At 40.6% G+C, this 13,813-nt stretch overlaps 1 protein-coding gene across 8 annotated transcripts in view; it reads right to left on the bottom strand.

The window, feature by feature from the left end:
* Positions 1-13,813, bottom strand: part of FRMPD4 (FERM and PDZ domain containing 4) — a 919,679-nt gene that overhangs the window by 777,680 nt on the left and 128,186 nt on the right. For all 8 annotated transcript variants that reach the window (XM_085007332.1, XM_085007337.1, XM_085007339.1 and 5 more), the window contains one exon: positions 2,799-2,922. In XM_085007332.1, the coding sequence (XP_084863458.1) occupies positions 2,799-2,922 (124 nt within the window). The remainder of the gene's footprint in view (positions 1-2,798; positions 2,923-13,813) is intronic.

Raw genomic sequence — 13,813 nt, 5'->3', positions numbered from 1 at the left:
TACTAGTGCTAACAATAAGAATCACATCATGGGTAATTAGATAATTGGATGAGCCAGACACAGTGCTAGGGGCTGTTCCTACAGTAACTCACTTACCCCTCCAACCCCTCGAGGTAGGTATTATCCTTTTCTTTACAGACGTGGGGTCTTCGGTTTAATGAAGCTGATAAATGTGCCCAAAGTCATACAGCCAATAAGTGAAGGCACCAGGGTGCACAGCCAGGTCAGGCTGGTTCCAGAAGCCATAGTCCTAACCATTCTGTGTGGCTGCTCTACTGGGCAAAGGAACCAGTTGCTCTTTAATCAGCAACAAAGACAATCTCAAGTCACTTTAATTTTGAAGGATTGCATCTGCAGCAACATGGATGGAACAAGAGACTCTCATCCTGAGTGAAGTAAGTCAGAAAGAGAAAGACAAATACCATATGATATCACTTATATCTGGAATTTCATATATGCCACAAATGAACCTTTCCACCGAAAAGAAAATCATGGACTTGGAGAAGAGACTTGTGGTTGCCTGGGGGGAGGGAGAGGGAGTGGGATGGATGGGGAGCTTGGGATTAATAGATGCAAACTATTGCCTTTGGAATGGATTAGCAATGAGATCCTGCTGTGTAGCACTGAGAACTATGTCAGGTCACTTATGAGGGAGCATGATAATGGGAGAAAAAAGAATGTATACATGTATGTGTAACTGGGTCACCATGCTGTACAGTAGAAAAAAAATTCGTAATGGGGAAATAACAATAAAATAATTTTTTTAATTAAAAAAAATTTTTGAAGGATTGTAAAACTGCAGGAAACTGAACTATTTTCCTCTTTACATTGGTCTTATGATAGCTCTTTCAGATCAGCAATGAACCGCATGGACAGGGGGTGGGCAGGGACCCCTAGGCTGGGAAGCCTGCACTGCCTGAACGGAGGAGAAACTAAGAATTTTAGATCTTATTTCTGTGAAACCAGCAGCAGAAGTGGGATTCAACTGAGCATCACTTGTTGCTCTATGAAAAGTATCCCCATCCACTGAATCTTAAACCACATTTATATAGTCCTACACTTGAGAGCATCCTCCACGGAAGACATGAGCTGAGGTTACAATAATGCTTGCTTTTTATGTTGAGTCATAAAAATAAAATAGTACTTTATACACATATATAAAAGAAAATTAATAATATACTGACCTGAACTCTCTAATGACTAAGCACATCCAGGGATAACACAGAACTTCAGACTATATATCTACCACTAATTCTAATAAAACAAGACACACTAGACTTTCCATTGGATGTGCGGAGTAAAACTATGGCCAACCAACCGTCAAATTGGAATTCGGTGGTTTGGCTTAAGAATTTGATTTAAAGTATTTCTTATCTCTTTTATTACCTATTTTCTCCCAAACTCATAAACAATATGCTTCAATGAGTGAGAAGGTGAATCTATTTCTTTTTATGTTATTGACCAGGCAAGCAAGAGACACAAGCCCCAGGACTCTATGTCTAAACAGGTTACTTTTCGTAGCTCAAATATGCAATCGTTTCATCCTTTAGGTACGAAATCAGAAGGAAAATGTGAGCACTAAAAAGTGAGTCAATGAAATTATGTCATAAGCAAACAGTAGTTTGGGGAGACTCTTAGTTGCTAGTTCCAAAATGGGTGTTTTGTACATTTTAGTCCCATAGAACGACAATATCCATTTCTAAATTTCCCTTACAATGAACTACACAACAGAAGGAGGTTTCATTTGCACTCATGCAAATGAGTGCAACTGTTTTAAAACAAATAGTGCCACCAAGTGATTACTGTCATCGAAAATTATGGCAACTCTAAAAAATATTTCACTCGAAGTCCCAAGTAGTGAAAGTCAAGAGTAATGAATTTTATCCAGTTGGAGAGCTGCTTTTAACCTGTGGCTTTATACTGGGGCTTCCACATAATGTTCCTATCATGATGCTTAAATACTCAATAATCCTAGAGTCTGCTGAAAGAATATCATTCAAACAAAGTCATAAGCAGCTTATAATACACAGTGCCAGTGATTAATGAGGAAGCATTAAGCAGCAGAATGGCTGGAAACTTTCCAATCGGCATTCCAAAATGTATTCATTACTGACAAATTTCTCATACTTGAAACTTTGACAACCTCGAGAAAGAATTCCCTAGTTATATAAACCGTAAGCCACTCAGCGACCATCTGAGCTTTCTGTAAAACTGTGGTTTTTCTCAAAGGAGGAAAACTTATTCAGCAAGACCACCGAACACAAAGAAGCAATTAAGCACAAACCAATCTGCACAGCCAACGCAGCATTTTCGGCTTCAGCATCAAAACTTTTCACCCTGACAGATACATTTGTCTCTGAGAAGACACCATTTAAAAACATAAACAAACAGCACAGTCCAACGTTCCTTGCAAAAAGCACAGTCAAAAGTTTCCTGAATGATAGCCTCTGGTAATATGTATATTAAGGATGAGCAGCTGAAATCGGGTTCTCTCTTCCCCAAAATGCCTCTGGACATTTAGTCTTCAGGAAATAAGCACAGTAGCATACAGCTGCGTACTTTTCTTTTACAGGATATTCCTGCCTCACCTCCAGTATTCTTTTTAACTATTAGAATTGCCTGGACCGAAAACTCAGAAGCATCTCATCGCTTTTCCATCAAAGGCACCATGCTTGTATCATTCTGACACATGGCTTTCAATCCGTGTGCAAATGCATTCATCCAACCGAAAAACATGAGCTAATCTCTGAAGCCAGGGATAAGACCCCTGACATTTGCACCGGAGGATGATTACTCACTGGCAGATGTGCGCTCCTTCATCCTCTGCTGACTTGCCGAAGCCCCAGGGAATGGAGAACGTCTGCCAACTTTCTCCTTCGAGATCCTCATCCATGGTAGGAAGCCAAAACAGCCCACTTCTTCCTAAAGAGGGAAAGAAAGAAACTCTGGTCTTGATTCTTTCATAAGAAGAATGTGTGGATCCTAACAAACAACTGCTAGACAAGAAGAGTGAGAGAGGAAGGAGAGGGGGAATCGATGCCGAGAGGCCAATCATATTTCATCACTCGGCTACTTGGAAACCAGATATGTTGCGACAGTCACGTGCTCGGAGAGATTTGAGGATGCAAAAGAGGAGCGGCTTTGTCTTGTGTGAATTATTAACAGGGACTTTTCCCCTGACCGTGAGCAAAGAGTCACAGGTTACTCGTTTCAGAAAAAAAGCAATCAGGTTTGAAGGGGACATATAAATCGATGAGTCAAGAAACAAGATTTCTGATCCAAGTTCTGCCACTGACCCCCATGAATCAGGACAGCCTCGTGCAGGTAAAGTCGAAGTGATGTTACACCGGGAATAAAGTGGCACTTTCTGAAGTGACCATAACTGCACCTTCAGCATTTGCCTCGGATGAAAACGAGTGTTTGCTCCTCCCCACCTGGCTATTTGGCGCTGTGAGCTGGCACGAAGCCACACCTGCCCACAGTTCTCACAGCTCTCCTAGATTTCCAAGTGCTCTGAACTTCTCTCATGGCTTTCTTGTGTTTCATCAAATTTGAGATTTAACACGTCTACCTGAAAGCCATTTGAAAGACGGCAATGTTAATGCCAGATCCACCTGAGTGGGAAAGTGCTGATCCAGAAAGCTTTCAGAAAGCACTGGCTTCCCATGGCACAGATGGGCACAAGTGGGGCCTGAAACTGTGCTGAGTGGTATGGAATGTCTCTCTCTCTCTCTCTCTAGAGCAGGATTTCTCAACCTCAGCCCTAGTGGCATTTGGGCTGGACACTCCTTTGCTGCGGGGATGCCCTGTACACTGGGGAAGATTTAGCAGCATCTCTGGCCTGTACCCACTAGATGCTAGCAGCATGTACAGTTGTGACAACCAAAAATGCCTCCAGGAGTTCTCTTGCTGTGCAATGGGTTAAGGATCTGGTGTTGTCACTGCTGTGGCTCAGGCTGCTGTTGTGGCACAGGTTTGATCCCTAGCCTGTGAACTTCCACATGCTGCAGGTTCAGCAAAAAAAAAAAAAAATGCTTCCAGACATTGCCAAATATCCACTGGGAGGTAGAATCCCCCCATTTGAAATCACTGCTCTAGATCCATTTCTTTTCTTTTTCTTTTCTTTTCTTTTTTCTTTTTTTTTTTGGCTGCACCTGTGGCATGCAGTAGTTCCCAGGCCAGGGATCGAACCCAGGCCACAGTACTGACCAGAACTACAGCAGTGACAACACCAGGCCCTTAACTCGCTGAGCCACCAGGGAACTCTTAGACCCACTCCTTTAGTGAAGTTTTTCAAAAGAGGAGGAATGTTATTTATACTTGAAATAGGCTTGTGCCAAAGACAGGTGGTAGGTAGAGTCAAAGCTGTGGGTGAACTCAGATTCATATGCTGGTGGCCAATTCAATTTGTCTAAATGATGACACATTTAAAGTGGGGAATCCAAACTCTCCATTGATATTTGCCAAACGGCTCACTACTTGAGATGGTTAATTTTATGTCAACTTGACTGGGCCAAGGGATGCCCAGATATTTGGTTAAACATTATTTTGGGTATATGTGTGAGGGTGCTTCTGGGTGAGATTAACATCTGTCAGCAGGCTGAAGAAAGCAGATGCCTTCCCCTATTCAGGTGGGTCTCGTCCAAGGGACTGGAGATCTGAATAGAGCAAAAGCTGAAGCAAAGTGGGATTCACCTTCCACGTGACAGTTTTCAAGCTGGGATATGGGTCATCTTGAGCCCTCTGGAATTGCACCATGGGCTCTCCTGGGTTCCCAGCTTGCAGATGGCAGATCATGGGACTTCTCAGCCTCCATAATCATGTGAACCAATTTCTTATAATCAAACAATCAATCAATCTCTCTGTATGTACACACAGACACAGACACACACACACCCACACCCACTCACACACACACACACACACACACACACACACACACACCCCGGCAGACCTCAGGTATATTGTGAGCTTGCTTCCATACCGCTGCAATAAAGCAAATATCACAATAAAGTAAGTCACATGAATTTTTTGGTTTCCCAGTGCATGTAAGAGTTATGCTGACACCACTAATGTGATCTATTAGGTGTGTGATAGCATTATTTCTAAAAAAAAAATGTACATACCTTAATTAAAAATACTTTATTGAAGAATTTCCATTGTAGTGTAGCAGAAACAAATCTGACTAGTATCCATGAAGATATGGGTTTGACCCCTGGCCTCGCTCAGTGCGTTAAGGATCCAGCATTGCTCTGAGTTGTGGTGTAGGTCACAGATGCAGCTCGGATATGGCATTGCTGTGGCTGTGGAATAGGCTAGAAGCTGCGGCTCTGATTTGACCCCTAGCCTGGGAACCTCCATACACCGTGGGTGTAGCCATAAAAAGTAAAAAAACAAACAAACAAAATACCACCTCAGAAAACCCCCCCAAAATTTTATTGCTAAAAATTGCTAACCATCATCTAATAACACAGGGTTGCCACAAACCTCCTATTTGTAAAAAATGCATTATCTACAAAGCACAATAAAATGAGGTATACCTGTAAATACAATAATAACAGTCTATTTAAATTCAACACTGGGAAAATAAGGTGCATAGTTTCAAAAGCAAAAGTACAGATGAGCAAGTCCACAGGTGGTGGTGGACATCTTCTCATTCAGAAGAATGGCATACTATTATAGAAGACAGCACGGGGTTTCCTCAAAAAAACTAAAAATATAGTTGCCATATGATCCAGCAATCCCATTCCCAGGCAAAACTATAATGGAAAAGATACACGCACTCCTACATTCACAGCAGCATTATTACACAGCCAAGACATGGAAGCAACCTAGATGTCCATCAACAGAGGAATGGATAAAGAAGATGTTATATACATATGTACATATACACACAACAGAACACTACTCAACCATTAAAAAGAAATAGATATTCCCATTTGAAGCAACATGGATGGACCTAGAAATTACCATACTAAGCGAAGTAAGTCAGAAAGAGAAAGACAAATACCACATGATATCACATTTGTGGAATCTAAAATACAACACAAATCAACATATCTAAAAAACAAAAACAGACTCACAGACATAGAAAACAGAGTTGTGATTGCCACAGGGAGAGAGGGGTAGGGGAGAGAAGGATCGGGAGTGTGGGATTAGTAGAGAGAGGCAAACTATCATATAGGATGGATAAACAACAAGGTCCTCCTGTATAGCACCAGGAACAATATTCAATATCATGCGATAAACCATAATGGAAAAGATATGAAAAAGAATATATATGCATAACCGAATCACTTGGTTATACAACAGAAATTAACACAACATTGTAAATCAACTATATACTTCAATAAATTTTTTCTTTTTTTTTTTTACTTTTTAGGGCTGCACTCATGGCATAGGGAAGTTCCCAGGCTAGGGGTCAAATCAGAGCTACAGCTGCCAGCCTACACCACAGCCACAGCCACATGTGATCTGAGCCACATCTGCGACCTACACCACAGCTCACGGCAATGCTGGATCCCTGACCCACTGAGTGAGGCCAAGGACTGAACCCACATACTCATGGATACTAGTTGGATTCGTTTCCACTACGCCACAGTGGGAATGCCAATAAAATTTTTTAAAAAAGAAGACTGGCATGCCCAGGAGAAATCTTGCAATAGGAAAGATGGCTTGGGAGAAGGAGCAGCCTTCAGAGCCTCAGAATCTCGTTTCTGAGTAGGAGCAGGTGTGATCAAAAAGAAGGAGAATTCTCCACATGGTACAGTGTGTCAGTACAGCTGTCTGTCCACTCCAGGGCTAATTTGGAAGTTAGTAAGGAGGGGGTCAGTCTGTGAAGGATTGAGGTTTGTGTTTCAAAGTTCCTATGAGAAAGGCTATTGAGTGGGCAGGGAAAGAGAAGTGCTGTATTCCATTTCCTTTGGAATAAGAAAGAGAAAGAGTTTTTAATAAAGTAGAATGGTGCTCTGAGATAGGTAAAATGTGTCCCCCTATATGGACTGGACTGTAGCAGGAGGATCTGTGTACCTTGGGAACTGTCCAGGGTGTTAAATGTGGCCTGCAAGGGGGAAGGGCCTTCCACTTGAGTGCTGGGTCATAGAAGCAGAGCTTCAAGAAATAAAATATCTTCAAGAAATCAAAGAGGAGGTCAAACAATACATAGAAACAAATGAAAATGAAAACACAACGTTCCAAAACCTATGGGATGCAGCAAAAGCAGTTCTAAGAGGAAAGTTTATAGCAACACAAGCTTACTTCAGGAAATAATACAATCTCAAATAAACAATCTAATCTTACACCTAAAGAAGAACAAGCAAAACCCAAAGTTAGTAGAAGGAAAGAAGTAATAAAGAACAGAGCAGAAATAAATGAAAAAGAGATGAAGAAAACAATAGAAAAGATCATTGAAACTAAAAGCTGGCTCCTTGAAAAGATCAACAAAATTGATAAGCCCTTGGCCAGACTCATAAAGAAAAAAAAGGGAGAGGGCTCAAATCAATAAAATTAGAAATGAAATAGGAGAAGTTACAATGGACATCACAGAAATACAAAGGATCATAAGAGACTACTACAAGCATCTATATGCCACTAAAATGGACAATCTATAAGAAACGGACAAATTCTTAGAAAGGTACAATCTTCCAAGACCAAACTAGGAGGAAATTAAAAAAATGAACAGATTGATCACAAGTACTGAAATTGGAACTGTGATTTAAAAACTTCCAACAGGCAGAAGCAAAGTATTACATTTAGAATGGATAAGCAAAGAAGTCCTACTGTAAAGCACAGGAACTATATCCAATCTCTTGGGATAGAACATGATGGAAGATAGTATGAGAAAAGGAATATATTTATGTATGACTGGGTCACTTTGCTATGTAGCAGAAATTGGCACAACGTTGTAAGTCACCTATACTTTAATAAAATAAATAAAAACTTCCAACAAACAAAAGTCCAGGACCATGGCTTCACAGGCAAATTCTATCAAACATTTAGAGAAGAGTTAACATCTATCCTTCTGAAACTATTCCAAAAAATTGCAAAGGAAGGAACACTCCAAATTCATTCTATGAGGCCACCATCACCTTGACAGCGAAACCAAAGATGCTACAAAAAAGAAAATTATAGGCCAATATCACTGATGAATATAGACGCAAAAATCCTCAAGAAAATATTAGCAAACTGAATCCAACAACACACTAAAAGGATCATATACCATATTCAAGTGGAATTTTTCCCAGGGATGCAAGGATTTTTCAATATCAAAAATCAGTGTGATATCCCACATTAACAAATGGAAGAATAAAAACCATATGATCATCTCAAAATATGCAGAAAAAGCTTTTGACAAAATCCTACACCCATTTATGACAAAAATCTTCCAGAAAGTGGGCACAGCGGGTACCTACCTCAACCTAATAAAGACCGTATATGACAAACCCACAGCTAATGTCATGCTCAACAGTGCAAAGCTGAAAGAATTTCTGCTAAGATAGAACAAGACAAGGATGTCCACTGTCACCATTTTTTTTTTCTTTTTTGGCCATCTGTGGCATATGGAGTTCCCAGGCCAGGGATCAGGTCCGAGCCATAGCTGCAACCTATTCCCCACCTGCAGCAATGCCAGATACTTTAATCCACTGTGCCCAGCCAGGATTGAACCTGTGTCCTGGTGCTGTAGAGATGCTGCCAATCCTGCTGTGACACAGTGGAAACTCCTCACTCTCACCACTTTTATTCAACACAGTTTTGGAAGTCCTAGTCATGGCAGTCAGAGAAGAAAAGGAAATAAAAGGAACTCAAATTGGAAAAGAAGTAAAACTGTCCCTGTTTGCAGATGACATGACACTATATGTAGAAAATCACAAAGATGCTATCAGAAAACTACTAGAGCTCAACAATGAATTCAGTAAAGTTGCAGGATACAAAATTAATACACAGAAATCTCTCACATTTCTATATACTAACAGTGAAAGATGAGAGAGAGAAATTAAGGAAACAATCCCATTTACCATCACATGAAAAATAACAAAAAACCTAGGAACAAACTCACCTAAGGAGGCAAAAGACCTGTATTCTGACAACTCTAAGAAGCTATTGAAAAAAACAGAAGATGACACAAACAGATGGAAAGATATACCATGACCTTGGATTGGAAGAATTAATACTACCCAAGGCAAGCTACAGATTCAGTGCAATCCCTATCAAAGTACCAATGGCATTTTTCACAGAACTAGAACAAAAAAACCTTTTAACTTGTGTGGAAACAAAAAGACCCCAAATAGCCAAGGCAATCCTCAGACTATACTACAAAGCTACAGTCATCAAAAGAGTATGGTACTGGTACAAAACTGGAAACACAGAGCAACAGAAAAGTATAGAAAACCCAGAAATAAACCCACGGACTTTATGGTCAACTAATATATGACAAAGGAGGCAAGAATATACAATGGAGAAAAGACAGTCTCTTCAATAAGTGATGTTGGGAAAACTGGACAGCTACATGTAAAAGAATGAAATTAGAACACTGTCTAATACTGTACGCACAAATAAACTCAAAATGGATTAAAAACCTAAATAAAGACCAGATACTTAAAACTCTTAGAGGACAACATAGGCAGAACACTCTCTGATGTAAACTGTAGCAGTATCTTTTCAGATTCACCTCCAAGAGTAATGAAAATAAAAACAAAAATAAACCAATGAGACCTAATTAAACATAAAAGCTTTACACAGCAGGAGTTCCCATCATGGCTCAGTGGTTAACGAATCTGACTAGGAACCATGAGGTTGTGGGTTCGATCCCTGGCCTTGCTCGGTGGGTTAAGGATCTGGCATTGCCGTGAGCTGTGGCGTAGGTTGCAGACGCAGCTCGGATCCCATCTTGTTGTGGCTCTGGCGTAGGCCAGCGGGTATGGCTACGATTCGACCCCTAGCTGGGAACCTCCATGTGCTGTGCTGCGAGAGCGGCCCAAGAAATGGCAAAAAGACAAAAAAAAAAAAAAAAAAGCTTTACACAGCAAAGGAAATCATAAACAAGGTGAAAAGACAACCCACAGAATGGGAGAATGCAGTGAAGCAACTGACAAGGGATTAAGCTCTGAAATATACAAAAAAACTCATGCAGCTCATCATAAAAAAGAAACAACCCCATCAAAAAAATGGGCAGAAGATCTAAACAGACATTTCTCCAAAGAAAAAGATGCTCAACATCACCAATTATTAGAGAAATGCAAACCAAAGCTACAATGAGGTACCACCTTACACCACACAGAATAGTCATCAAGAAGTCTACAAACAATTAATGCTGGCGAGGGTGCAGAGAAAGGGAAGGACCCTCTTACACTATTGGTGAGAATGTAAATTGGTACAACCACTGTGGAAAACAGTATGGAGGTTCCTCAGAAAACTAAAAATATAATTACCATATGACCCAGCAATCCCATTCCTGAACATCCATCTGGAGAAGGCTGTAATTCAAAAAGATACACGCACCCCAATGTTCAGTGCAGTGTTATTTACAATGGCCAAGACACAGAAGCAACCTAAATGTCCACTGACAGAAGAGTGGATAAATAAGATGTGGTACATATCTATAATATCATTAAAAAAGACATTGTCCTTAAAAAAGTCATTAGGAGTTCCCATGGTAGCTCAGTGGAAACGAATCTGACTAGCATCCATGAGGACGCATGTTTGATCCCTGGCCTCACTCAGTGGGTTAAGGATCCAGTGTTGCCATGAGCTGTGGTATAGGTCGCAGATGCTGCTTGGATCTGGTATTGCTGTGGCTGTGGTGTAGGCCAGTGGCTACAGCTCTGATTGGACCCCTAGCCTGGGAACCTCCACATGCCATGTGCGCAGCCCTAAAAAAAAAAAAAAAAAAAAAAAAGTCATTAAAAAAGAATGAAATAATACCATTCACAGCAACATGGATAGACCTAGAGATTATTATACTAATAAGTCAGATCAAGAAAGACAAACATCTTATCATATTTCTTACATGTGGAATCTTAAAAAAAAAAAAAGGGGATACGAATGGAAGTTCCCTTGTGGTGCAGCAGGTGAAGGACCTGGCCTTCCTGCAGCTGTGGTACAGGTCACAATTGAGGCTTGGGGTCTATCCCGGCCCGGGAATGTCCACTTGCAGCAGGTGTGACCAAAAAAATAAACAAATTCAAATTTTAAAATGTAAAAGGATACAAACAAACTCATCTGCAGAATGGAAACAGACTCACAGAACTTAAACACAAACTTATGGTCACCAAAAGGGACAGGTCAGAGCTGGGGGGAGGGATGGATTGAGGGTTTGGGATTAGCATATGCACACGGTGGCATACGGACAGGTTAGCCAATGGGGACCTGCTGTATAGCACAGGGAACTCTACTCAACATTCTGTGATAGTCTATATGGGAAAAGAATCTGAAAAAGAATAGATGTGTGTGTATGTGTAACTTAATCACTTTGTTGTATAGCAAACATTATCACAACATTGTAAATTAACTGTATTTCAATAAAACTTTAAAATTAAATTTTAAAATTTCTTTATTTTTACCCTATTTCTCATATTTATTTCTTGGCTGCATGCTGTGGATGTTTCTTTTCTTTTTTTAACTTGGAAACCTTCGCTTCTTCTTTTTTTTTTTTTTTTTTTTTTTGGCCATGCCCACAGAAGGCAGAAGTTGCCAGGCCAAAGATTGAACCCACACCACAGCAGTGACCATGCCAGATCCTTAACCTGCTAGAGCACCCAGAAACTCAAACAATCACTTTTAAAAAAAAAATTTGTTAGAGTATAGCTGACTTACAATGTTGTTGTCTAAGTTTCAGGAGTACAGCAAAGTGAATACATACATCCATTCTTTTTTTCCCCATTTACATTATTACAGAATATTGAGTACATTTCCCTGTGCTATACAGTAGGTCCTTGTTAGTTATATATTTTAATTAATGAATGAGTGAAATAAGTTTTTGGGCAGTGCCTGCAGCATGAAGAAGTTCCCAGGCCAGGGGGTAAACCAATGCCAAAGTAGTGACAACGCCAGATCCTTAACCCCCTGAGTCACCAGGGAACTCCTAGTTATCTATTTTATATACAGCAGTGTGTATACGTTAATCCCACCCTCTTAATTTACACCTCTCTCTCCACGGTATACCCTTTGTTGACCATAAGTTTGATTTAAAAAATCTGTGAGTTTCTGTTCTATAAATACTCTCTCGCTTTTTTTTTTTTTTTTTTTTTTTTGTCATTTTAGGGCTGCACCTGTGGTATATGGAGGTTCCCAGGCTAGGGGTCAAATCAGAGCTGTAGCTGCTGGACTATGCCACAGCCACATCAATGCCAGACCTGAGCCGTGTCTGTGACCTACACCACAGCTCATGGCAACGCCGGATCCTTAACCCACTGAGCAAGGCCAGGGATTGAACCTGCGTCCTTATGGATACTAGTCAGATTCATTTCCGCTGAGCCACGACAGGAGTTCCTGTTCTAAAAGTATTTTTAAGAATGTCAAGAGCTACCAACTGAATTACTGCACTTTGACATTATAGCTGGATACCAAGGATTCGTTAAACACCTACTGAATGGCCTGTACGATGGCAAATGCGAAAGTCTTAGATCATATGTTGCAACCCCCAAAGAGTTTATATTCTAGGATTAGAGAGAGATGATATATATCCAAGAACAGCAGATCTAAAAGATTTCATTGTATATTTTCGCTTTACGTCTTTACATGGAACTGGATAATTTTGCTCAGCTTAAAAACTAAAGGTACAGTTGAGTGACTTTAAAATTACTTATGAACATAATCACCTTTTTGACTAGCCAAGAGACAAATACCACTCCTATTTTACAGTTACGAAAATAATTTTATAGTCCTCTGAAAGAAGGTGTTGAGAATTCTTTAAAGTTGTTCAGATGGTCCTTAACTCTGCATCTGACCTTCAAGGGCTCTGCCGTCTCTTTCCAACCTTCCTTTCTGACCCTGCCTCCCTTCTGCTCTTTCTCATACTCTCCATGCCAATTATATTAAAGGATGCAGTGGGATCACTGTGATTTTCCACGTCCAAACATTTGGATTTTTTTCTCCCCCAGTCCCCGCATGAGAGCACCAACTGCCTTCTGCCTGACCAAAATCAATCTTTCCTTCCCCAAACACCCGAGTCACAGCCCATCTCCTACGATGCTTTCCATTTCCTCCAAGAGAATTAATCTCCTCACTTTGGTACTTCTAAAGGACATAGTTCCCCAGTAAAAGCAGCTATCACATTCTGCCTTCCATTTCAGGGACTTGTGTTCAATTTGCTAAACTCACTGATCACTGCAGTGCGCTTTTTGTAGCTACTTCAGGATTTTCTACACAGCTGATCTTGTAACCTGCAGATGAAATCAGTTTTACTTCTCCCTTTTTGAATTCTTCTCCCCACATCCGCCCCCTTGCTTTAATGTACTGGGTAGGGAGTTCCCGTCGTGGCTCAGTGGTTAACGAATCCGACTAGGAACCATGAGGGTTCGGGTTCGATCCCTGGCCTTGCTCAGTGGCTATAGCTCTGATTAGACCCCTACCCTGGGAACCTCCATATGCCGCGGGAATGGCTCAAGAAAAGGCAAAAAGACGAAAAATTAAAAATAAATAAATAAATAAATAATGTACTGGGTAGATCCTCCGGTATCATGTGGAATATAGAAGTGGTGAGAGTGGAAATCCTTGCCTCATTCCTGACCTGATGGGAAAAGCATTCTTTCTTTCTTTCTTTCTTTCCTTCCTTCCTTCCTTCTTTCTTTTTTTTTCTTAGAGCAGCACTTGCGGC

The sequence above is a fragment of the Sus scrofa genome, chromosome X (assembly GCF_054392235.1).
Source record: "Sus scrofa isolate SSC_HxYL_T2T_F1_AM1 chromosome X, Sscrofa_HxYL_maternal_Yorkshire_Landrace_v2.0, whole genome shotgun sequence".
In the NCBI taxonomy this organism is placed as follows: Eukaryota; Metazoa; Chordata; class Mammalia; order Artiodactyla; family Suidae; genus Sus; species Sus scrofa.
The sequence above is the reverse complement of the archived record's forward strand: the minus strand, read 5'-3'. Positions and strand labels throughout refer to the sequence as shown.